Source organism: Micropterus salmoides, unplaced genomic scaffold, assembly GCF_014851395.1.
Source record: "Micropterus salmoides isolate LMB-PRFRI ecotype aquatic unplaced genomic scaffold, ASM1485139v1 Ms_hic_scaffold_23, whole genome shotgun sequence".
NCBI lineage: Eukaryota > Metazoa > Chordata > Actinopteri > Centrarchiformes > Centrarchidae > Micropterus > Micropterus salmoides.
In genome coordinates, this window is record NW_024041484.1 from 16,282,357 (window position 1) to 16,308,822 (window position 26,466).

The window sequence follows — 26,466 nt, forward strand, 5'->3', positions numbered from 1 at the left end:
CCTCACCCAGAGATTAAATTGTTTTGCTCTAAAACAAAGAGGGACGATGTATTCACTTCTATTCCCTGAGGGACCATAATGCATTTCTGAGATGCGCAGAGGGACTGTGATGTGATTAGGGTCACAGATGTTTTGGGATACACAACTTGGGATGCTGAAAGCTTCTTAGGATGCATTTCATTTCACCATGTCACCTCCTTTATCTCTTGTCCTTGCTTCACTCTTGACATCTACTGAATAATCCCCTAGTTTTCCTAGTAAAGACATCCATTACTGGGTCCATTTGTCAAAAGGTGTTTTTAAAAACAAATATCATTGAAATGTCAGCATCATGCGGAGCCTCCTTTGTTAACCTGTCAAAAGCCTTGATGACGGGTATTTAAAGGAGAGTTCAGAGGTAACGGTAAATATTTTCCAATCTATGACCACAACTCTCAAGAAGTCCATCTAACAGCCTGTACAAATGTCAAAATATCAGCACTGTGAATAGCACGGAAATGTGTCCCCCCCTCGCCCCCAACAATCAAAAATGGCCTGGCTCAAGTCGTATCCCATCTCCTGTAAAACTTAAGTCATTTCACACGCAGAGGCTTTTCATTGGGCTTGCATTGGCCAAGACAGCGCTTGGCTGGGCCCTGAGCAGTGCCCAGGAAAAACACTTGACATGATTGAAAAAGCAGAGACCGGCCAGAACATCCCCACAAGTTGGCGTGCCTTGACATAGAATTATCTGACGCCGTCTCGTTTTCAATGTTAAGAACCGCATGTGACATGTCACAAGAGTTGATGATAAAAGGTCAGATGATAAAAGGTCAATAGAAGGTCAAATAAGATGGTCTCAGCTAACAACAAGACAGCTTAAAAAGGTAACTGTAGAAAGACAAATTTGTCTACAACCAAGACAACTCCAGACCAGAATAATTAGTGCCACCATCCACCACTTCAATCCCTCTCTTGCCATAACCTTTTGCTCACAACTCTCTTCTAATCCCAGGGGGAAAAGACCGGGAGCACACGACTCTTGACCCCGACAGAGGACAGCGTTTGATGAACGACCAGGGAAGGTCAGACCTCTGATTGGTATTCAACCTCCTCCATCTGAGCACGCTGAACCAAACCTGCAGCGTGTGTCCCCCCCAGGAGTGCAAATTACAATGGTGACATTGATAGATACACAGCATCTTCGTACACGGAACTTTCACTGAGGGGACGGAGTGCGAGCGTAGGTTGAAGTGCGGCAGGGCAGGGCCCGGGGTAATATGTTACCGAAGGGCTTTCTTTCAACAACCTCGCAGTGTCACAGTCACATGTACAGATGAGTGATGGATGAATAGCTACTGGGTGCTTTACAGGAATACTTGACTTGATGGAATGGAGCACACAGAGCTCATTTTTACCACCACTCTATGTTTCTCCACTACCTCCTCCATCTTCACACACTTCGACTTGCTCATATATAACACACAAAGGGGTCACTGATGATGCTGAAAAGTAAAGTGGGGGGATCTTTGACCTTTAAAGGGTGTCTGGAGACGCATACCAGCCAGCAACAACTGACTGAGCTGTGAACGAATAAGGGAGGCGACCTGTTCACTGTCTTTTAATCCCCAGAGAAATCTACCACATACCTCGCATATCAGTACTTTTCACCCTGTGATTTAATGCTCGATAATGGACGTCTAATTAATATCAGTTTTGACAGAACATCTGCAGGAGCCAAAACCTCTTTTGAACATATACGGTTTTTCAGAGTCAGTGAAGAACTATCTGCCCAGCTCTTCTTTTTAAAAGGGGACCAGCTGTGGTGCAACTGCAATCACAGGTTATGCCCTCCATGTGGACATAAATCACAAGCACTTCAACCAAACAGTGAGCCTTCCATCTGAGATTCCATCATTTGAGTGGTGTTCAGAGGCCCCCGAGAGCTAAAAGAATGGAATGTTTAACAAGAAAAGGGCCAAAAATTAGAGACAAACCAGAGAAGAAACATCATTTTGTGTAAGAAAATTATACACTATGTCTCAGGAGTTAAATAATTATGAGCAACTATGGTAATGATTAATCGTTTAAACCAAAAATATTCTCTCATTACAGTTTTTGCTGCTTTTCTGTTTTATACAACTGTAAGCTAAATGTCTGCTCGACATTTGAACACATCACCTTAGACAATTGGGAAGGCTTGTTTTGTCTTTTTTTTTTTTAACAGTTTTCTGACATTTTATAGATTAAATGAGTATTCAGTTAATGGATAAAATAATCAGCACATTAATGAATGTTAGTAGGGTGTTTTTCTCTGTTATCATCTGGCTACATCAGATTTCTTGTGCCTCCTTGGAGGGTCCTGAACCTCAGGCTTGGAACCACTGCTCTATTTGAATCTTACTATTAACAGTGGTAGATATTATGAACACATTTTTGGTAAGCCTAGTAAAAGTTTTAACTTTGAAGTCATGTTTTGTCCATCGTTTCTGTGCATCACTGTCCATCAATGTAGCGCAGGTTTTCCCAGAATGCCCCTCAACAGCATGACAGTGTTGCCTAATTTGTTCAGCTGTTAGCGAAATTAAACTCCGGTTTAAATTAGCTTTAATCCCCCCGGGTGCAGGGCATTGTTATAACAGGCATGAGTGCTTCACCAGCACTGGGAGCATCTGAACCACTTAGTGTGAGCAGCAGGCGGTGGGACCGATCCAGGCTGCGCTCAGTTCACAACGTGTTGAACTTCACCTCTTGCGCTGTTAGTTACTGTGAACAAAAGAGTTTTTGTCACCTTTTGCAAAATGTCAAGTCGCTGGTGGAACATTACACGCACAATTTGAGGTACACGGCATGGGCTACAGTTAAGCAACAAAGCAGTATCTCAATGAGAAGCAGTCCAAGTTAAATAAATGTGAATACACCACTGCAGGCTTATTTTGGTAATATTACTACAACTTCACTGTTCAGGTTTCAGTAGCCTACACCCCCTTCCTTCTCCATGTCTTTGTGCCTGTGACTACAGCCGGAAAATAAACGTGATCTATTACAGGCTCACAACAGCACATGCAAACATGTAGGCAGGCGCAACGACCCGTCCCCCCTCCGCTTCGGTGCGGAGGTAACAAGAGCATATGACAAGTGGAGGACCGGATGGTGGATGTTGTTGGCAGCGGCGCTGCTGCGCTCCGTGGGCGAAACCTACCTGTCATCGTAGCAGAAATCTGCCTCCAGCGTGTTCAGATAGAGACCCACAGCCACGGCGGTGCACACCAGCTCAGTGATCATCTCTCAAAACCAAAGTGGGAGAGGAAGTGGGATAGAAATGACTGGAATCAGGTCCCGCTATGTCAGGTCTCTGTGTTATTGTGCTCTCAATTCAGCCGCTCGGCAGCGCAGATCTCCCGACAACGCAGGGCATTTCCCGTGACATGCAAAGTGTGTCAAAGTGTGCCATGTTCCCCTCTAACCCATTGCGTTGGGAGACGGGCCAGGAGTGTCGGGAGGTGAGGGTATCGCCGAGTCTGGCACGGAGCTGTGCGCATTTCTGTGCTGCGGTGTCCTCATCTCTCCGCCTTGGCACTGGAGAGAGCAGAGAGGGGAGACGCATGTGGTTTTCAGGGAGGCGGAGCATGCGCACTGGCCTCTGCACTGGAGAAAAAAGGTGGCGTGTTGGAAATGAGTAACTGTTATGCGTTACTGATGGACTACAATAAGAATCAATAGTGTACAGGATGTCAAGCATGAAAATGTATTAATATTTAAGAAAAAATAGTTAATGTTCCTTTGTGCTATTCTATTTTCTTAAGGTAGGCCATTTAACAAAATAGTTTAAATTAAAGAAATGACCATAACTACTAAAAAATCTGATTCATTACCTCAACCCGAAATAATCCAAAAATAGTATTCACAATGTCAGAAATGTATGTATAGATTATACAGTAAAAATGTATAAAACACCTATTATGCTTTTCCATATTTTATGACTTATCTACAATATTACAATGTCAGATTCATGTTAAACATGACCAAAGCTTCAAATAATGAGGTAAAAGTATTTAAAAGATATCCCTGTGAGCCAAAACCTCAGATATCCCCCTGTTCAGAATGCTCTGTTTTGAACAGCTTTTTCTACCACTGGCTGGTAAGATGCCATTCCGAGCCGGATTTGCTCCAGGCAGAGAATGCTGACCACGCCCACAAAGGAACATGCAGCCCCATCCCTGCAAAAGATTCAATTTTGACCAAATTAGAAAAAGAGTTTCATATAGGACCATATACGACCCCATCTTATACAGTACCTTAATGTGTATTTTACTGTAAAATCAAAGTTTAGTACAATAATTCTACAGCAACATACTGCTGAAGTTAAGGTATACAGCTGTCATTTTACTATTATTTAATGGTGAAAGTAATGCAACCAGTAATTTACTATAAACTTACAGTCAAATATTTTACAGTGCAAGTTTGATATTCATGCTGAGATGTCCTGCTATACAGATGAGCTGGAGCTGGTTGCTGTAGGTATCATATTATTCTAACAGTCTAACCTAAAAATGTTGATTAATTTACTATACCCCAACCCCTCTCCATCTCTATGGAGAGGCTAAACTGGGAGAGTCGGTGGGATTGATGAACTGGCGCACCTCACCCTATGGTGAGGATGCATATGGCTGTCAGTTTGGAAATGTGCAGCCTGGTCCCGCTGACTACCAGCTGGACCAACGCCTGTCCCTCAGTCGGGGCTCTGAGCAAAGAAATCTAGTGCAGAGCAGTGGAGAAGGAAAAACAGATGGTTGGATGAGGATGTATGAAGGTGTCGGCTGATGATGGGTGAGACAGTAACGGGCATTATGGGCCGAGGATAAAGAGGCATTTGTAACAGTGCAGTGACCCTGATTTTGAACAAGACTTGACCTTGACCTCATGGAACATGCTGGACTATTTAGAAAAGCAGGCCGCAGTGTTTTTGTACCTGAGACTTATGTTGAAGCGCTTCCTCTTTTATAGCATTCATCAGAGTTGAGAGGTATAAATGAGAGTCTGTGTTTGGGTGGCGGGAGGGACACTCAGTCCTTTTGACACTTTATCTGTCAGACAACCTTAAAATACGACCTTCATGTTATTGGTTTTGTTAGATTAGAATTGTATACCCATATTACTACAACACACACTCAAACAAATCCGTACTCACAAGCGAAAACAAAGACTTTAAAATCTACACTGTGCCCTCACTCTGCCTCATGGGGACAAGGGCTGCTCTGTCTTGCAGTCGTCACAAGTGATTAAGGGATTAGCTAAGGAAAAGAGGGGGGGATATTCCTGTAGGGAATATAAACAGGCCCAGGGCAAAACAAACACATTACGGGAGAAGAAGTGTTTACTCCCTCTGACTGATTACCTGCTATGTCTTCGCTGTGGCAGAGCCTAATGAATAATACTCCTTGCTCTTTTTGTGTAAAGTGGCAAAAGTCCTAAATAGAAAACATCCTTTTTTTGGTTTAAGATGCAAGACTAAAGGGGCAGTTGAGGGCTCTGGGAGATGGATGACGTGGAATCATTCGACATGAATGCAGTGTTTGAAGTTTTTATATCTACATTTCAGAAATAAAGTCTAAATATTTGCCAAATTTGATGAATGTATTTTTGTCTTTCATTTCCTATTTCTTCTGTTTGAGGAAGTGAATATCATTTATCGGGCTTATAATTTAAGCTCATGGGGTTTTCTCATTTAGACCACATTTTGTTTGTTCATCAACAAAGCAAATGCACGCATATTTGACTTGACAAGTGTCCAAACGCTTTCTTTGTTGAGGCCTTCAGCATGGGCCTATGAGCTTTAAATGAGCATTTGCAGCCGGTTAGCTTAGCTCAGCACAAAGTTTGGAGGCAGGGGGAAACACCTAGCCTAGCTTTATCCAAATGCGCCTGCCAGCTCCTCTAAAGCTCAGAAATTCACACGTTACATCTTCTTTGTTTCATTTAATCCATACAAAAGCTTAAGAGTAAAACAGGACAGCAGGAATAAGTAACTTTTTGCAACAAGCTAACCATTTCATTTACATTTACTCATTTGGCATTTGGCTTATCCAAAGCGACTTACATTTGAGGAACAACATTCAAGCATCAACAGAGCATCAAATACAGCACGAGATCTATAACTGACAATACATACTAGTAAAAGCAGCAATAAATACTAGTAAGCGCTAATGGCACATATCACATCAATGGGGTAAATACCTAGGGAAAGAAGTAGAGTTAACAAAAAGTGCAATCAATACAAGATAACTGTAAGGGGATAGAAGAAGAAGAGCACAGGAAGTGCATGTTAGAGATTAGGCGTTAGAGGTGTTATAAGAGGAAGTGTTCTCGGAAGAGATGAGTTTTCAAGAGCTTCTTGAAGTTAGAGAGGAACCCCACTGCTCTGATGGCGTATGGTAGCTCGTTCCACCATCGTGTGTCACAGATGAGAACAGCAGGGACTGGGATTTCTTTGTTTGAAGTGATGGCAGATTTCTAAAGGCCCTGGACACATTTTCAATATCAATGTCTATTTGTATTTCCCAAAATGTTTAACTATTCCTTTTCATTCATTCGTGCATCATTGTGCATTGTGCACGGATTATGCAGTCTAAAGGCACAGTTTAATATTCCTCATGGTTTTCTTTTTTAAACAGAAGATAATGTTCCCATTACGTTCACATATCCAATTCATGAGACAAAAGACAAATCTGACCAACAGGAAAATCTTTTCCAACAAACTCTACTTCCATTGATGATGTTATTGAGAGATTTCCGCTCCCCTTTAAGTCATACAAAGTGAGTAATGGTAATTTCCCCCTGCTGTTTTCTCCGGAACCACTGCTTCTTCCCCCCCAGCAGATAAACATCACACAGGAAGCAGATAATCACAGCTGGAGGCACCGTGCCCGGGCCCTGCCCTCACAGGAATAGCATACTCGTGGTATTAATATCAACATTGAAGCCCAGCAACCTAAAATCAGGAGAGATCACAGACCAAATCAAATCCACCCTGGTTTGTGGAACATCCGCAAGGGTGTCACCTCCTCTTCTGCTCAGGAGATCAGAAATATAACTGTTTGGGTAAAAAAGGGGGGGGCTTGATGATTGTTTGGGTTTGGTGCTAAATTAAGATGGATCAGTTATAATGACTGTTTATTATTACAGTTACTGTTAAACCACACTAATGACGTGCTGTAAGATGGCTTGAATAGTGGTTAGAAGGATTCTGGATAGTATTGTTTCAGAATAGAAAAAAAACACAGATTGTCAAAATTAAATAAATCAAAAACAGATCAAATAAAACACCATATCATAATAATCCAAGCAGACGCTTGTGATGGATAGCCTATATACTGTATATGTATTTAAGTAATATACAAACAAAGCACTTGTAATCGTGTATATTATATTTAAACAGGGAGAAATAAAGCATTACATTTGTTTTGCAATGACATTAGAGTAGTGGTTCTCTCACGCCCCCCTTCAGAAGCTAAAAGAAGTTCATCATGTCAATCATTAACAACACAGGTGACTGAAATGATCTGAGTTTAGCAAAATAGCCTTGCTAGCATCAGAGCCTTTTTGTTTGTTTATGTCACCACATCAAGTGCCCCCCACCCCACTTTGAGAACGACGGCATTAGAGGTTGAAGCTTTAGAAATAGACTTTCTGCAAACCACACATACCAGTTTCTAGTTTTCTCTGTTTTGTATGACTTGGCAGATGTTTTAGATTGATCTAATTTGATATTAATCTGGATAACACGGCCAAACAATGGGCAAGATTAATGGAAAATATGAATCACAGGGCAAGTATTGTTACTGGAAGTATGTGTTGACTGTGTTTTACATTGAAAACAGCAGTTGTCCGTTCTCCATCAAATGTTTCTTGAGGGTGACATTGTTTGACACGCCGAGTCAAACATTTGCACGGCTTGACGTGCCTGTTTGCACATCCACAGATAAATCTCTTGACAGATGTGAAATGCATTTTTGTCCATGTGGCTCTTTAGAGGATAAATCTGCAGTGACATGAGGTGATAACAGTGATTTTAATCTAGAACAAGCAGTGTGTGCCCAGCTCAACGTCCAGCCAAATCCCCCTCTTTCTCACAAGCAGGTCATCTGGCAGAGAAATGTAGTCTGTTTGTCACTGGAGGGGCATGATGATGGCAGCCAGGGCCACTTCCTGGCACCCTTGTCTCTGATGGCTGTGCGCCCAGGACAAAAAATAAATAATAAAATCCCAGTTTGTGCTTGGGACAGTTAAAACTGGACAACATGATGATTATGCTGAGATGGAAAAAAAATTAGGATTGTGTGTATGAGAGTGGATGCAGAAGTAAAAGTGGTTTAGTAGTGTGTGTGCATGAGACACGGTAACAGACCTTTAAATGGCTTATTCACCATCGCCATGCTTTCTGACATTTAAAGTGACCACTTCAGCTGGCCCATATCTTTCTCTCACTACTTTCCCTCTTTTCCAAGTTGTGTTGATGCTTGATAAAGGCTGCTACTTCCCTTCCAAATTGTACCCTTTCATACTCCAGGGTTCATTAATAAAGTCAGTTTCCCCATTCACAAGAAAAGTCCAAAACATTCACCAGCTGAGAACGGATTATACAGACATTATTGAATGCAGTCTACAAAACTGTTGGCCAAATGTTGGCCCCGTCCTGTTTATGAAGTTGGAGGAACCCTGAGATGATTTTTCAAATGAAGGAGGCGGGTAGCAGGAACTTGATTCATATCCAGCGTGAGAAACAGTGAGGGCCGAAGTGTTTGACGCGCTCCCCTCACTTCCCCACCACTTCCTCTCATTCCTACCTTGCAATAAGAAGTCATCTGAGGTGGTACTGCCTCAGATTATTCCCCTGTGCAGACTATTTCTGTCTTTCAGCCTTCATCACATCCTGTAATATTTCCCTTTTTTTGTGGCTGTTTGTGTGTCTTGCTGTCAATGTGGGCACATGAAAGAGACTGTTCCATGGTGTGTTATATAGATATACATGTGTGCAAACATGCGTGCAAGCATCAAGCACAGGACAGTTCTACGGGACGTGACTCACTCGGCCACAACAAAACCCGGTAACATTTATATCTCAAAACGAGCCTCTTTCACATCTTGAATTGCTTGCATTCGTGTCAGTCCGGTTTGGCCACTAGAGTAAGCTGTCAGTGCGAAACACGGAGCTGCATCCAAACACGGTCCAGACGCAGCAGAAAGCCTCACCATCTGTCTTTGCCAAGACAAAAATAAGGTTATGGGACACGGTTTGACCACTGTGATGTTGACAGACATATGGATGGCCTACAGATGTGCAGGCTGCTGAAACTACAGTGACAAATAATTGAAGCTATGGAAGATGTGATAGAAGGAAGAGCTTCGCACAGTGGAAAAGTGTTTCAAATTGCCTTTGATTCAGGCTAATTTTGTTCAAGATATTTTCCATGATTGTGTAAAATGGATGTTCTATACAGCTTTAATAAACACTGTCACATGCAGAGCTGCCATGACCATTACTGACTCAGTGGTGGGTAGTGTAAGACACAAGTCACTATTTGACATAATTAGTTTTCATTATGAAAGAGATAACCTAAGCTAGTGGTTCCAAAACATTTTTGTCAGCCATACAGCCAGATGAACTCAATAACCCTCGTTTTTTTAATTGACTTTAAACTGGATGTTTATTTAAACTATATAAAGGTAGATAGTGTTACAATAAATTATTCATATTCAATTGAACTGTCAGTATTTTGGTTGGTTTGGTCAAGTTTGTATTCTGCTACAGTAGGCTACCTAGTAGTGACAGATGCTGAACATTTTGACCATTTATCAATTACTTAAAGCTAACTTTTTCAACCATACACCTATTAATTCAACCTAACAATTTTATTTAATCATTGCAGTTTAGCGTGTTTGCATTTTTACATTTGCTAATTAGCACAGATTAGAAGTACAGGACCCAAAAAACAGCTAACTAACCACGTTTCCATTGCTTTTAGCTAACTATTCCAACAGTTTATCCATTGGGTTCCTTCTAGCTAAATATTTTAAATATTTATCCATTACTTTTAGCTATTTCAACCATTTATTCATTACTTTCATCAATGTCTTTTTTACTTTAGCTTTAAGTATTTATCCATTTGTGTACTTCTAGTTAACTGTTACAACTTCTCTACTCACTAAAACATTTCATGTATTTTTACAGGTGGCATTCAAGTGTTATAGTGATCTCAATGTGTGGTAGCCTAATATTTACTTAATCAAATCACAATTTCTTTGGCAACCTGTCCAGGGTGTCCCCCGACTTTTGCCCGATATCAGCTGGGATTGGCTCCGGCCCCGGCGACCCTGTGAGCAGGATAAGCGGTTGACGATGGACGGATGGATGAAATCACAATTTCTGTTTTTTCAAATTAGTTGATCTTTCTACATTACCCTGGCAACTGCAGAAGTACCCCCTGGTTGGGAATAGCTGACCATCTTCTCTACAGAAGAGTAACCGAGTGAAAATCTCTCAAAATGTCAAACACAGAGGTGGACTATATCTCTATGTCAAAGTAAGAGAGTTCATTATAAGAAAATGTTAATTACTGTAGGATTTCTAATAGTATATTTTAATTTGTAAATGAAGTGAATACAGTCCCACTATAAATTTATTTGATGTTTTGGTCCCTTAAATGTTCCATTTCCCACCTTACCTTTTGTCTGGTTTAGTGTAAATCCCACTACCATAATTCATGTGTTCTCAAGGCTATAACATTTGTTATCAAACATGTAAGGAGAGCGTGATTTATTAAATGACCAAGACAGAGCAAAACAGAAGTAAAGGTTAAAACGGGGTCAAGGGTGCCTCTTGCCCTTTCTGTCTTTTCCCCTACCTCCACCTAGGAATGGGGTTTCCAGAGTTGTCAACAGAGGGGATCCAAGCCTCCGTAAATCCCACAATGCCCCTGGATCCCTGAACGGTCCTTAAAAGCAAGTGTTTTCTTAAGAGTCACCAAACATAAAGACAAAAGGCTGAGACGGATACAATTCAATCAAAACAGGCCTGACAGTTTTTCCAGGTGTTTTGAGCATGTGTTTTCACAAGGCAAACAAGGTCAAGGACTAAACGCTACAAAAATTAAAAAATTTATTAAGCATATAAAACAAAAGAAGATGGTACTGAAAGTAATCCAGAGACAGCATAAATAACTTATAAAATTTTGATTAAATCATACATATAATTAAAACAATCAGGAGAGAATACATACATAATACAATCACTTCTGAAGATTGCTGATATGATCATGTATAATTATGACCTGCGTATTATCATCATGCGCATATGTATAAGTTCATCAGCATTAAATTCTGACTTTGTAACTCTTCAGGCCAACAACAGCGTAACATCTTGGTGACAGTAGGGGATCAAAGAGTTGCACCAGTGCAGAGAATGATAAATCCACCTGGAGGATACAAAGACAAACACCCAAAAACAATAAGACACAATCAAACTGAATAAAAAAAAAAATATACATGGACATAAAAATCTTGATTCTGCTCCCAGTTTGTGACCCCTGGAATCCTCTGCTGTACGATGTTCTCACTATTAAAGCTTTCTCTATTGAATCTCCAGAGAAGAAACATCTGTACAAATATTGTGTCAAGTGGAGTAAAAAAAGTATGTCTTTCTTGATGGCTTACTGTTACGATATACTGTAGGTCATTTTCAGCCACACTTTATCAGACCGTACTTTTTCTGCATTCATACAACATTGTCAGAATGGAAAGATCGGGAAAACCTGTTTTTCTGACTTGGGAGGGTTCATTATTGCATGTCAGCCTTCTAGTCACACAATTTAAATTATACCCTATGAGCTACTTTTGCTGTGTTGCGTATTTGGAGGAGTTCCCTAACAAGTCAAATCAGATACAAACAGATGGTGTTAATATTGATCTGATATCTAAATTGATATTTTCATTTAGATCTAGCTGCCAGCAATGGAGGCTTTGCAACCATATTAGCACCAGTTTGTTGACACTTGTCTATTTTTTTTAGTAGGTTGGAGATATTGTCACTGTCAAAAATTATATCTCTGGCTCAGAATTACAAGTCAAAGGCTGTTGTGAGCATTTTTTCCAATTCGTTTTCTCATAAATATTGTCTGAACGATATTACGTAAATGTGGGATTAATCCAATGTTAGCATTCTAACACAATGATGGTGCCAACATGCTGATGTCCAGCAGGTTTGTTTACAATGTTCACAAATTTTTATTTAACTACAACTATTTATCCAATACGTTTAGCTAACTATCTCAATTATTTACCCCAAACTTTTAGCTAACTATCTCAATTAATTATCCAATACTTTTAGCTAACTATTTCTACCATTTATCAAATACTTTTAGCTAACTATCTCAATTCTTTATCCAACACTTTTAGCTAACTATCTCAATTCTTTATCCAACATAATTCTTTATCCAACACTTTTAGCTAACTATCTCAATTCTTTATCCAACACTTTTAGCTAACTATCTCAATTCTTTATCCAACACTTTTAGCTAACTATCTCAATTCTTTATCCAACACTTTTAGCTAACTATCGCAACTATTTATCCAACACTTTTAGCTAACTATCGCAACTATTTATCCAACACTTTTAGCTAACTATCGCAACTATTTATCCAACACTTTTAGCTAACTATTGCAACTATTTATCCAACACTTTTAGCTAACTATCTCAACCATTTATCCAACACTTTTAGCTAACTATCTCAACTATTTACCAATACTTTTAGCTAACTATTGCTACCAATTTATCTATTACTTATGTAATTTAATTATTTCTGATTAGCGGGTATTATTAGGGTGTGTCTGGTAACCATGAATGTCTCCAAAATTTCTTGCAGTCCAGCAAACAGTTTTTCCCAAGAGCTGTTGATATTGAATCTCGATCACCAAATCATGTTTCATCATACACATTTTGGTCCCTTGACCTGTCAGCAAAGGTCAATCAGAAAATGTATACATTGTATACACGTAGATCATAATTTGACTATTGGAAACATGGAAATCTAAAGTATGTTTTTGAATGATAATCACAGCTCCTGTTCAAAACTTAAACAACCTAATCTCTGTGTGTATATTCTTCTTTAAGTCTGAACATGCTTCAGCAAACTTATCATCATATGGATCACATTCACATGCATCCATCACTTCCTCTTTTTCCTCCTCTGCTACTCCTCGAGGGATATCTCTCGAAGCGGACCAGCGCTCTTGACGTTATATAGTTTGATTACACGAGCCTATTAAGGAAGTCCATCTGACACACAGCCACACATGTAACCACAACTTCAAAGCTTTCGGCTCGTACATATCTCATCACAATGACTCCAACCAAAGATCAGCATGTTGTGTTTGGCTGCAGAAGCACAAGACATTCAATTCCAAGTGGACTTAATTTAGCCAGCGCTTATATTATTGTCAGTGGTCTGAATCAAAAAAAGGTTTCCAGATTTCAGCTGAGATTTCTACGCTTTCATCATCTGGGAAGTACATTTCACATCTCAATCAACAAGCTGTACAAGCAAATTACAAAGATGAGTCCAGCTGAAAAAGGAGAATAAGTGAGCCCTATGTGTTACATGACTAATGTTTTAATGTTCAAGTTATGACTGCGCTGTTTTAATGTTAGTACAGTTTGCATGATTTTTATTTTCTAGTTTGTTAAATTTCAATTTGTTTTCAAAGTGTTTTGAGAGTTTTGTTAGAAAACATTTGATTTATTTCCACAAACTTATTTAAATTACTAAATTACAGAAAATAAACCAAATACAACTTTAATTTAATTCAAGTCATTAACTATTCGTAATTTTTTAGGAATTATAGAAATGGGTTATGGTATTGGCTTCAACTTCTAAAATGTGAATCTTTTCTTGGGCTCCTGGGATAGATATATTTGAAGACATCACGATAAGGCAACTTAAAGGCAAGTTTAACCTACCAAGTCAGTTTAGTATGTTTTTTTTATATTTTTTCCCTTGTAGGCTTTTTTCTTGGTTTATAAAAATATTGTTGTCTTGCTTTTTCAAAATGACCAGCTTCCAGTTTCTGTCCAGCGCACACTCACACACACACACACACACACACACACACACACACACACACACACACACACAGGAACTGTGGAAAAAGTCAAATGTTTCAAACGCTTTCTAATATATACAATCATAGCCTAAGAACTAGGCGTTCCATATAAACAGATTTAGTCTGTGTTCTTTATTTCTACATACACCTTTGCTGCTACACCACTTTCTGCCTCCCAGCAAGTTCCCTTCTCCAGTCTCTTTCTATACGTCTATTCAGTATGACGACTTCTTTATCTGACTTTTTAAGAGTATTCTAGGTTCTGCCAAAGGGGGTCCATGAGCTCACTGACAAGTCTGTGTTATACCTAAGCAGATATGTTCATGGGAGCAGATCCACACATGCAACAAATTGATGATTGATGTGACCGAAATGATTTTACCTGTTCTTTCAGGTAGCAGAGGCGATCGAGGAGAATCAGACCTTCGATGCATGGGGCCAGCGCCACCTTCAACTACCCAAAGATGATGACATGAGAGGAAAGATATTCCTTTAAATATATGTGTTCATTTCGTATCAGTGTTTTCAACAGGGACCTCTCCATCTATCTGATACAAAATGGCACTTTTCTTGTAAGTTGTCTCTTTTAGGCTACTCCCAAAACAACATACTAAAACCCACCATGACTAGTGTCTTCCCAGTAGCTTGTGGGCAATCCCCAAAAACCATTTTACTGCTTTATGTCATGAAAGGAAATTGGTATGTTGGTTGACACCACAATTAGTGGCCTGGTTTTCTTCCCATTCTGTACAATGATTCCTGTTTTACGTCCCCACAGACTGCAATGATCTCACTTAATGGTCCGCAATTTATTGGCATTATACATCTCATTTTACATGAACAAAATTGTTTTACACAAAGTAGAGTTTGAACAGGATGTTGTGGCTGTAAAGTGTAGGATAACAATTTAACACAAGGATGGCGTACAGGCAAGTGGGTGTGAGGACTCACCATATTGAAGGCATGCATCTCGTCCATTCGCGGCCTGTATGTGTCGTGGTAACCCTGGATGTCACTGTCCAAAAGCTGAGGAGAAAAAGAGTACGGTGTCATGCACTTGAGTCAGAATATGGCGGCTTTGAATGTGAATTCAGGGGGACTAAAAGTGAGAGATTGAAGGAGGATGTCGAAAGAAAGTCTTTTGAAGTTGTGAAGGACATAACACAGACAGAAACACGTCATCCGTATTCCCATGGATACGCAGGGCAACCAGATGACAAACTCCTCAACATCCTGGGGCCTGGCAACATCCTAAACCAAGACAGCAAGTATCTTAAGCATCTGTGTAGTTTACTAACCTGACGTGAGTTGGAATATTTTCTAATAAACACCAACGAGGAAACATTTTCCCTCTAATCGTGCTAAAAATCACAGGTATTTCTCCTACAGTGCTGTGTTTTGTCAGTGAACTTTCCAGTTTGCTTGTGGAAGATGTTGTAAGATGACTGTAATAATATTCTGGTCCCGACCTGTGATTCATCCAGTTCCAGTCGGCGTAGAGCTCGACGAACGTAGTCCACAAACGATTTGGCCTTGGAATAGACATTCCCAACTCGCTTTTCACTGCGAAGCAAAAAGACACACACATAATTTTCTCAGTCCCTGAACATCTCATTTCTGCCCGATGAAATAAACAACATTCACTCTTTAATTAGTCTCATGTTGTGTCTCCTGTTCTGCATTTAATCACACCTTAGCAACCAGAACCAGACTGTTAAACGCTTCTAAAAAGGACTAAATAGTGATGAATAGGTGCTGCTTAGAGAAAAGTAATGGATATTCGATCCTGACCTTATGTTAGCCATTAAACTGAAGGTCACAGAGCAGTGGGGACCAGGCAATGCTCAGTGTCTTTCAGGAAGCTTTGAGCACATTTCATAAGGGCTCACTGAAATCTGCAGTATTTACATCAAGAATTTAGTTTGTTTAGGTAGAGGAGAGCAACGACCATCATCCGCCAAAGCTCATTCATTAGGAATGCAAAATAACAACAACTTAAGATTTTATGGGTGTAAACCAGCAGGTTTTGACTCTTAAGAGCCAGCAGTTACTCATGTTTGGAGAGCAAAGCATAACAAACTGAAGCAAGGCCAAACTGCTTTCTACTCTGCATGATCTTCACAGACCTCTATGAGCAGAAAAAGTTCATTTCTATGAATGAAAAACTGTTAAGGGTGCAACTAATTAATTTTTCTCATTATCTTAGAATGTGTTGTTTATTTTAGTGTGTTGTTTGCTCTACAAATGATTAACAATCCGTGAAAAACAGCGGGAAACGGCGGGGGAAAAAAAAGAAGCGGAGATGCTGAACGCAGAAAAGTGAGAAAATGTAACATCCGAAATCTGTGCACAAACACAGGCCTCAAGGAAGCGCCAAACCTGAAACATGTTGCAATCCAGAGTAGCTGCCACTCCATGTTTTACTGTGTCCTGTATGTAATTAAGTGCGTGTATTTGTGCACATGTTTAGAATAATACATCTTCCACTGAATTGCATATAACAGCTCCTGTCCTTTTTGCATTTTATAAAAATGAAAAATGCACCAGGATATTTGAGAGCCCAAGATGATTTCTACAAAATACATTGGAATCACCTAAACACATTTGACAACCTGGAACTCTACAAATAGTTTGTCATTTTTGCTTAGAATGACTTAATCAAGTGATTATCAAAAGTTGTTCCAAAATCTTCTGTGGATCCACTAATCCTTTCTTGGTTCATTCATAACCTAAATAAACCTGAAACAAAAACATTTTCTGGTTCAGAGAAAAGAAATTGCAGTGAGCGAGTTTTAATCCTTGTACAGCACATGTGTGGAAGCTGTGAAATAATACACTATGATAGAAAAAAAAAGTCGAGAAAATATTTAAGGTGCTAGACACTTGCTGTAATTTCTCTAATTAAAGTAATGCCAGATGTAAACTGCCGTGTGTTACCTTTTAAAGGAGCTGTAGTGATCCCTCAGAATAACGTGAAGAACTGCCCGGTAAAACAGAGACTCCATCTGAATCTGCAGAAACCGTCAAACTTCATTCAACATAATGCAGTTTACTATATTTTTCACGTTAAAAAGTTTGTTATTCCCTTCTGATTCGTCCAGCCTGTGTGCGAAAAGATGATGAATATTTCTGACACTTTCAAAGCCTGATGCAAGACTCGCAAGCAATCAGGCCAGCCCCAGTTCCAACGAGTAATCAATCTTATCCTGATTGCATTAATATTTATAAACATTCCATATTAATGGCTGGCGGTATCGTGTATCAACTTTGGCAGAAAGCCGCGGGCTCTACATTTCAAATAAATACACTGTAGTCAATCACAGACTTAAAACAATAGAATTGTTAGCTGATTGTTTGAATGCGTGTAGGAGATCTACGCTGAAGATAATACAGACTTCAGTGATTGTGTACACACATATTTCTGGTTTGATAATCATTTGATATATTTTTGTTTTGATTGATGTGACGTAATGAGTTTAGTGAAAGGCATTTAACTCTCATTCTTGTGTGACGATGATATTGATTACAATTAGTACGCGTGGATTACTTACCCCTTGGCCGAGCGAAACTCTCTCAAGAGCCTGTTTTTTTTTTTGACAAACGGTAAAGGGTTAAGACAAAGTATTTCTTGGACAAAACACTCCACATGGCCTCCTTATAAACGGTTAACTGCCACTCATTATATATGCTTTTGCAATACCTATTACAGTCTGAGGATCTAAAAGATATTCACGTAGGAAAGGAGGCTGCTGTGCACATTTTTTCCAGGTGTTGTCCAAACTCACCAAACAAGCAGACATCCTGGCGTTTCTGCCACAGAACCAGGACCGGTCGCGGAGGTACTGACTCAGAGGGAAACCACACATACCGTCCAAACACCCTGTCAAGGAACACATAGAGATCATAGGGGTAACACTGACTGGGGGCTTTGAAAGTTGCATGAATGTGATTCATGTGGTGACATAAACAAAAAAAGGTATCTGATGCTAGTAAGGCTATTTTGCTAATCTGAATCTTTTGTTTTTTCTATCGTTCATGTTGTTAATGATTAATAAAAATGAAATCCACTTTCTGGAGACAAGGGACTTGAACTTTTTTTGCTTCTTAAGGAAGGCATGACAGAAAAAATGTTTGAGAACCATGGGCTTAGGGAGAAGGGAGAAACAGCAAAAAATACACAGTATATCTTGTTTGTTTAATCCATTCAATAAATTGAAGTGAGTAAATGTGAATTTGTGGTTTTCTAAGTGATCATTCAATAGATCATTTACATTTTAAAAAAAAATTAATTTGACTTATCTATCTATATCTAATCTATATATCTATCTATATATATCTATATATATATATATATATATATATATAGATATATATCTATAGATATATATATATATATCTATATATATATATCTATCTACAGTGGGGGAAATAAGTATTTGACCCCTTGCTGATTTTGCAGGTTTGCCCACTTACAAAGAATGCAACAATCTACAATTTTAATCATATGTACATTCTAACAGTGAAAGACAGAATCCCAAAGAAAATTCCAGAAAATCACATCATATGAATTTATAAAAATTGATAACCATCTGATGAGGAAAAACAAGTATATGACCCCCTACCAAACAGCAAGTATTCTGGCTCCTACAAGCCAGTTAGTCTTTCTTTAAGACACAGCCCCAATCCCAACCAATTATCTACATCAAATACACCTGCCTCACCTCGTTACCTGTATAAAAGACACCTGTCAACACCCAAACAACCAGCATCCAACATCACCACCATGGGCAAGACCAAAGAGCTTTCTACGGACATCAGGGACAAGATTGTTGATCTGCACAAGGCTGGGATGGGCTACAAGAGAATCGGAAAGCAACTTGGAGAGAAAAGATCAACTGTCGGTGCAGTTATCAGGAAATGGAAGAAGCACCACACCACCGCCAACCTCCCTCGGTCTGGGCCTCCACACAAGATCTCGCCTTGTGGGGTGTCCCTGATCATGCGAACGGTGAGGAATCATCCCAAAACCACAAGGGGGGAACTGATGAATCAACTGAAGGCAGCTGGGACCACAGTTACAAAAGAAACGGTTGGTAACACACTACGCCGTCATGGATTGAAATCCTGCAGCGCACGCAAGGTCCCCCTGCTCAAGAAGAAACATGTAAAGGCCCGCATGAAGTTCGCCATTCACCACCTGGACGACTCAGAAGAGGCCTGGAAGAAGGTGATGTGGTCAGATGAGACCAAAATAGAACTTTTTGGCCTCAACTCAACTCGTCGTGTTTGGAGGGCAAAGAACACCGAGTACAACCCAAAGAACACCATCCCCACTGTCAAGCGTGGTGGTGGCAACATCATGCTTTGGGGGTGCTTTTCAGCCAAGGGGACGGGACAACTCCATCGTATTGAGGGGAGGATGGACGGGGCCATGTATCGTGGAATTCTGGACCAACATCTCCTTCCCTCAGTGAGAGAGCTGAAGATGGGTCGAGGATGGGTGTTTCAGCACGACAACGACCCTAAGCACACCGCCAAAGCAACAAAAGAGTGGTTGAAGAAGAAGCACATCAAGGTTCTGGAGTGGCCTAGCCAGTCTCCAGACCTGAATCCAATTGAAAATCTTTGGAGGGAGCTTAAAATTCGAGTTGCCAGGCGACAACCTCGGAACCTGAATGATTTGGAGGCTGTCTGCAGGGAGGAGTGGGCCAACATCCCTGCCGAAATGTGCACAAACCTTGTCACCAACTATAAAAACCGTTTGACATCTGTGCTGGCCAATAATGGCTTTTCTACAAAATATTAACATGCTGTTTGTCCAGGGGGTCAAATACTTGTTTTTCCTCATCAGATGGTTATCAATTTTAATAAATTCATATGATGTGATTTTCTGGAATTTTCTTTGTGATTCTGTCTTTCACTGTTAGAATGTACATATGATTAAAATTATAGATCGTTGCATTCTTTGTAAGTGGGCAAACCTGCAAAATCAGCAAGGGGTCAAATACTTATTTCCCCCACTGTATATATCTATATATCTATATATATAGATATATATCTATATATATCTATATATCTATATATATATATATATAGATATATAGATATATATATCTATATATCTATATATATATACACACACACACACACACATGTGCCAGACTATTCATTGCCCAGGTGCAGTGACTTCCTTGCTGGCTTAGCAATAATACTCACTTTTATTTTTGTTCAGTTTAAACATACAAGATATAACGTACAGTGTTAGTGTTGGGGAGTAACTAGTTACATGTAATTTAGCTACAAAATAAATATAAAAAACCGTAATCCGTCACAGTTACTGGGGAAAAAAATGTTTTTACAGTCACTTATGAAAAATTTCATGATCACATAGGGGGTGACATCTGAATATTTTCTGTAAAAAGCTAGGCATATGTTATGAAGAATATTGTTTTTTCTGCTTTTCTTTTTTTATGTGCACAATGTCTTCCTTAGCCATTTCCACATAGCCACATTTGTTTAGTGAAGTTGGATACTGTTCTGATGCAGCGCCACCGTTAAATTCCTTCTTAAGCTGTCTTTTGAAAATGGATAACAGCTGAAAACATTCATTAGAAATTTAGAAAGGTCATTGAAAAGTAATGTAATAAGTTACATTACTTTGACAAAGTAATTAAAATAGTTACACTACAATTACATTTTAAATAGGGTAACTTGTATTTGGTAACCCATTACATTTAGAAAGTAACCTTTCCAACACTGTTCATCAGTGATCTTTAGGCGTGCTGGTTGAAATTGTTGTTTAACCTTCAGACAGAGCCAGCTGTTTCACCCCATTTCCATTCTTTGTGCTAAGCTAAGCTAACCCTGGGTTATAGCTTCATTTTTACAATACATACACAGGAGTGACATCAATCTTCTAATCTAACTTGATTTTGCCTTAAAAAGTGAGAATTGTTGACCTATTGTGAGAGAAGCAAAAAGCACCACACATTTCTAACCATAGCAGTTCTGCGCGCACACACGCGCACACACACACACACACACACACACACAGATTCCCAGTGGGAGGGTACTGACTGTGAGTACTTGACAGCCTGCTATCCCTTTTCATGTCATTTCTAAAAGGGTCAGTGACTGAGGCCAAGGCCCAGCGAATCCAGAGGGATACAGTCCAAAGGAAGCAATAATAACATGTGCAGCTGTGGTCGGCTGGGGCTCTCGGAAACTGCTGTGGACACGCAAACGCGCAGGCTACCAGGTTAGCTTCCCTTCTGCCCGGCGCATAGCTTGACAGAGGCAAGTGAAGTGGACAAGCCTTTCCTCCTCTCTGACGGGTAGATTACAGTACGTACACAGATCTGTTTATAGTAGCTGGCCCAGTGTTGGCCAAAAAGTTCTCATCTGAAGTGGCCACGTACATGCACAGCAATCCAGAAAGACAAATATTTCTGGTGCCCTTGTGTGCGACCGTACACTTGCAAATATTTTGTGATGAGACACACTGGCTCCAGACCCCAGACGCCTGAATGTACTCATCTTAAGAGTGGGTTGTTGTGGGTATACAGCGTGAGATTGGACTCCTGATTCCACATAAGCTACTAGACATTGAAGATGCATTTAAGGAATTGTTTATTCCTAAATGAGCGGGTTGCATAAATGTGTAACTGCTTTCTTTAATGAAGCTTTTCAGCTCTTTAGCTAATGTTTTAGTGTGAGGTAGGCCACCACAGGAGCTGGCCTGCGTCCCAGACTGAACTATAAGGCCAATAGGGAGGAGAAAGTGTGTGCATGCGTATGTGTGTGTGAATGCCTTTTGTTCGCTTCTCTAAAAGATCAAGCTAGGGTTCGAGGAACAAGCCTGGAGAGGAGTGTTTCCAATCAGCTGTTGTGATATCATTTTGCGATCTTGGCTGAAGCCACGACGGGGTCCCAATGACATGAGGGTCGAATGTCGCGCTGTTAACAAGACATGAAGCGATACTGTATCGGCTCTTTTCTTGTAGATACGCAGGGGCTACAGTCACAGCATGAGGAGACAAGTAGACAATTTCATACCTCATAAACTGAGCAGCAAAGGAGCACGAAACGAGGATGATATCAGTTGATGATCCCACATTTTGGCACCTGAATTAACCTCCCGGTTGAGGCGGTTGCAGAAGACATACAATCTCCTCAGTGTGGTCCAGGCTAACTAAATAACAGTCCTACTAAACCAAGATTAAATAATACACACTAGTTGCACAATCAATCACATCCAATTGATTCCCTGCTAGATTAAAAGGCCAAAAGAATTCATCTTTAGCCACCTTAAACAGCCATCCTAAATCCATAAATCCACTCTTAATGGCTCAAACAGCGGCTTTCCGAGCTCAACTCAATCTCCAGAAGGGTAACTTGGCTGAGTCTCCAGACTCTCAGCGGAACATTTGACTTGTTTACTATAAAATATGAGTTTCTAAGTGTTTATGTGGCTTTATGTGGGAAGATATTTCATTTCAGATTGGATCAGAGTGATTAAGTGACCGCCGCAGGTGTCTGAGGTAGGATTATGGGATGTGTGTGTGAGTGAAAAAGAAGGAGGGAGGCAGAAACGGAGAGTAAGACCGTGAAATCTGTGTACAGCAGAAACCATATGTTCTCATAAAAAAAAAAAACCCAGTGTGGTTACCCTGTCCAGCAGGGTCAAACTCCTCAGACAGCAGGTGATAGCAGCAGCCCACGCTGCAGACTGCGGCCAGCTCCGGTTTAGCCACAAACATCCTCAGGGTGCTGGGAGCCAAGTCGCCACACGTGTGAAGGCCGACCATGACCGCGTCCTGGAATTCGAGAGAACAGAAGCAGAGGAGGGGTGGGGTGGAGATCGATGGTAGAATTTATCGATGGTGACGCGCTGCAGATTTGGCACGCAATAACATCCCACACTTGCTCCAGTAATGCAAACTCCAGCTGCTGTCACAGACTTGTAATTTTAGGAGCTGCTGTGGGAATCGTGCTTTTGCTACTAAACTGTACTGGCGTCCTATCTGCACCACCAAATCTATTTCCAACATTTACTTTGGGTTTCCTCACCTCCAGCTCGTTGATCAGCTCTCGGAGCTCCGTTTCTGCAGTAACATAAGACGTGAGGGGTGAAAACACGGTGCTGGCGCCATCGCTTCTGTTCTGAGCTTTCCTCTCCAGGTTCTCCCTCTTCCTCCTCTCCCTCTCCTCAGCACTCAGTTGGCTGGGGGGAACTCGGGGGGATGTAGTCTGTATCACGTCTACCGATAGGGCACCGAGGAAGAGCTCCTCTGTTTCTGGGTTTGGCTCTTGATGCCTCTCCATTGCAGGTTTGACCTCTAACAAGCCGATGAACACCTTCTCCTCCTCCTGTGACATAACACTTTCCCCATCGACATATAAAACATCATCGCCTCCATTCATTAGGGGCTTTATTTCTGCTAACTCCTCCTGAGGTGAGTGAGTGGCCTCGCTCTGTGCCTTCATTGCCTTGCTGTGTTTCTGGTATGCCCTGGAGAACTTCTTCAGCTTCCTGTTCCTCTCCTGGGCTCCGTGGGTGTTGGTGGTGGAGGAGTCGATGCCGTAGACCCGGAGGCCATACTGCAGGGACAGGAAGGAGCTCAGGTAGCCTTTTCCCGAGCCTATATCTATTACCTGGGTGGAAGAGAAAAGATGGAAGGAAAAATCAAATCCAAAATCAGGTTACTAAGATAAACCTGTTCACAGTTTTATTAAAGGCAAGGTTTGAAATTGTTCGACCTGGACCTTATTTTCCAATGTTTTAGTGTCTATGTGACTAATTACTGTTTTTTTTTTTAAATTGATCCAATATTGAGTGAGCACGCTGTAGTCAGCAGCAGCGAGACAGTGCTGCACTGTATTGCGGGCAACTGCGCCCCATCAAAGTAAGTCCACTTAAGTGCTAGTGTTTGCCACTTACAGGCTCAGATTGTTATTACAAGTGTCTGACAACACTGTAGAAAGGAACCCTACACAGACAGACCTTTTTTTAAAAATAAGATCCATTTTGTTTAACTAGAAACAGTCCTTATATCACTCTTGTCAAAGCCACCAGAATGCCTTGACAAAAACTGTAATTTTACCTCGCAGAACACGGGAGTTACTTGCCTTGGTCGGTTATTTTGTGTGTGTTGTTGTGTGACTTTGGTGTTTTAAAGGGTTAAAAAAAACAAACTTGCACGAGTACACAAAAATGCGATCAATTAGGTTTTTTGTCTCAAGGGAGTCTGATGGCTTTGACAAGAGCAATATATTGACTGTTATTGGTTAAACAAAAAAGATTTTTTTTAAAAATCCAAACAAAAAATGTATTTTGCTGTAGGGATCTTTTCCATATTGTTGTCACAAACACTTAGGGTGTTTGACAAAACAGTGGCAAAACAAGCACTTTAGTTAGCGAGAGAGTGCAGCTCTGTCTAGATGCTGCCGACTGCAGCGTGCTCACCCAGTATTGGATCAATTTAAAAAAAAATTTGTCCCAATTACTCAAAAAAAAATAATTATACAGAAAAACATGGGAAAATCCAGATGGCAAAACACCAAACTTGCCCTTTAAGTATCTCCCTAAAAGAGCCTTTAAGGTATTCATTGCAACTTTAAAATTGCTACTCCACCTGTTTGACTCCACAGCGCTGAGCCAGACAGGCCACCACCTCAGACATGGACTGGACCTCATGAGATTTCTTAGAGTTCATGAACTCATCTGGCTCCAGCTCAGCACCTGGGTAGACAGAACAAAAAAAACATGTAATTTTCATATTCATCAAATTCCATAACAGCACCTGAGTTATGGTCATGATTTGAGCTGGACATTCACGGACAATCCTTGACTGGTTTCTCACTCTCAGCATGAAACAATGTGTTCCGACTGTCCATTCTTCCCTACCATTCTCTTCCCTCTTCTCTCTGAGGGCCTGCAGTAGCTCATCCCTGCTCATACAGACTCCAAGGCCAGGAAGAGAGTGGGCCTTGGCCGCCTGCAACAGTTCACGGGTATCAACCAGCCGGTTTGTATCATTGCAAAACCCGAAGGTGGTCCCGGCTTGCTCTGTTTAGGGAGACAGACAGACAGAAATAAAGGTAAGGTTGCACAAAATTGTGCAAAGCTTTTCATGTACATACTGTAGCTATTGAGTTTTTGTCTTTTTGTCTTATTTAGTAAAACTTAACACACATTTATTTTATAGATTTTAGTGCTAGGAATTAAATCACTTAAAGGGTAAGTTCACCCAAATGATTAAGAAAAACCTTAACATGTTGTCTCGCTTATACTAGTACGAGTACAAAGGAGGGAAGTGGCCTTGGAAAATTACATTTAGAAATTTTACAGAAAGACTGGTATGTCACAGCACTCAATGTGAACAGTTTTCATTTAAACTACTTTCCATCGTCATCATGAAACCTTTTTGCTTGAAGTTCTCAAGATATAAAGTAATCTATCTCCAAAAATTGGCAGATAAAAAGTTTAAAAGACAGGGTTGCCAGTATGTGTGTGTGTTTATACTTTCCATTTGGTAGAAATTCATTAATAAGTCCTTAGTAATAAATGGATTTTGATCCAGATTCCCTGCAGCCCTTTTTAGAAGGTAGTTCGTCATACCTTCCACATAGTTATGGGTTTTCTTCACAATCTAGCAACCCAAAAACTGTTCTACATAATGGCATCTAATTCATGTACAAAGAATTTGTGAATAATGTGTTAATCCATTTCTAAAGCTGTTGGTTACATCTTGTACAACTTTTATACAGTATGCCTAATTAGAAAGTTACACCCACAATGTCCTTCTACAAACTTTCATATTTTAAGGCAACCGCGAGTAATCATTCCCCAAGAGCAAATGTATGGTATTTACCTTTTGCGTTGTGTTCGGGCTCCCTCTGCTGGTCACTGCATGTGCTCACTGTTGACAGGACCTCCTGAGGTGGCACCGCCATGAAACGGTTCCACACGTCGTGAGTGTAAAACTCCACCGTGTGAGCATTGGCGATGCTCAGAGTTATATTCAGAAACCGCTTGACTTCATCCATCCGTCGTTGAATTTCTGTGAGGCTGTATGAGGAGGGTATCATTTTAAAAAGCTCCCTTAAGAGGACCTGAGCGAAGCACGTAAGAAGTCGTCCACTGCTGATGCACGCCCAGACATTAGCAGTCGAAAATACTGTTCGATGATTTGACATTAAATGCAGATTTTTTTTAAAATAAAATAAAATATCTGTTAGCTTACATACAAGGCGCTTGCTTCTGGGTATACAAAATATTCTAAATGCGGATTAAATGAACCGACTTAGAAATAAATAATCGAGATTGGA

At 40.4% G+C, this 26,466-nt stretch overlaps 1 protein-coding gene across 1 annotated transcript; it reads right to left on the bottom strand.

The window, feature by feature from the left end:
* Positions 1–11,120: 11,120 nt before the first annotated feature.
* On the bottom strand, positions 11,121–26,357 carry mettl25 (methyltransferase like 25). The gene is made up of 12 exons (XM_038738514.1): positions 26,010–26,357; positions 25,043–25,204; positions 24,771–24,877; positions 23,206–23,790; positions 22,805–22,952; positions 17,922–18,016; positions 17,688–17,717; positions 17,074–17,147; positions 15,606–15,699; positions 15,088–15,162; positions 14,519–14,590; positions 11,121–11,453 (listed from the first exon to the last, which is right to left on the bottom strand). The coding sequence occupies exons 1-12, from the start codon at positions 26,332–26,334 to the stop codon at positions 11,352–11,354; spliced, it is 1,869 nt and encodes a 622-aa protein (XP_038594442.1). The 5' UTR covers positions 26,335–26,357; the 3' UTR covers positions 11,121–11,351.
* Between the last annotated feature and the right edge of the window lie 109 nt (positions 26,358–26,466).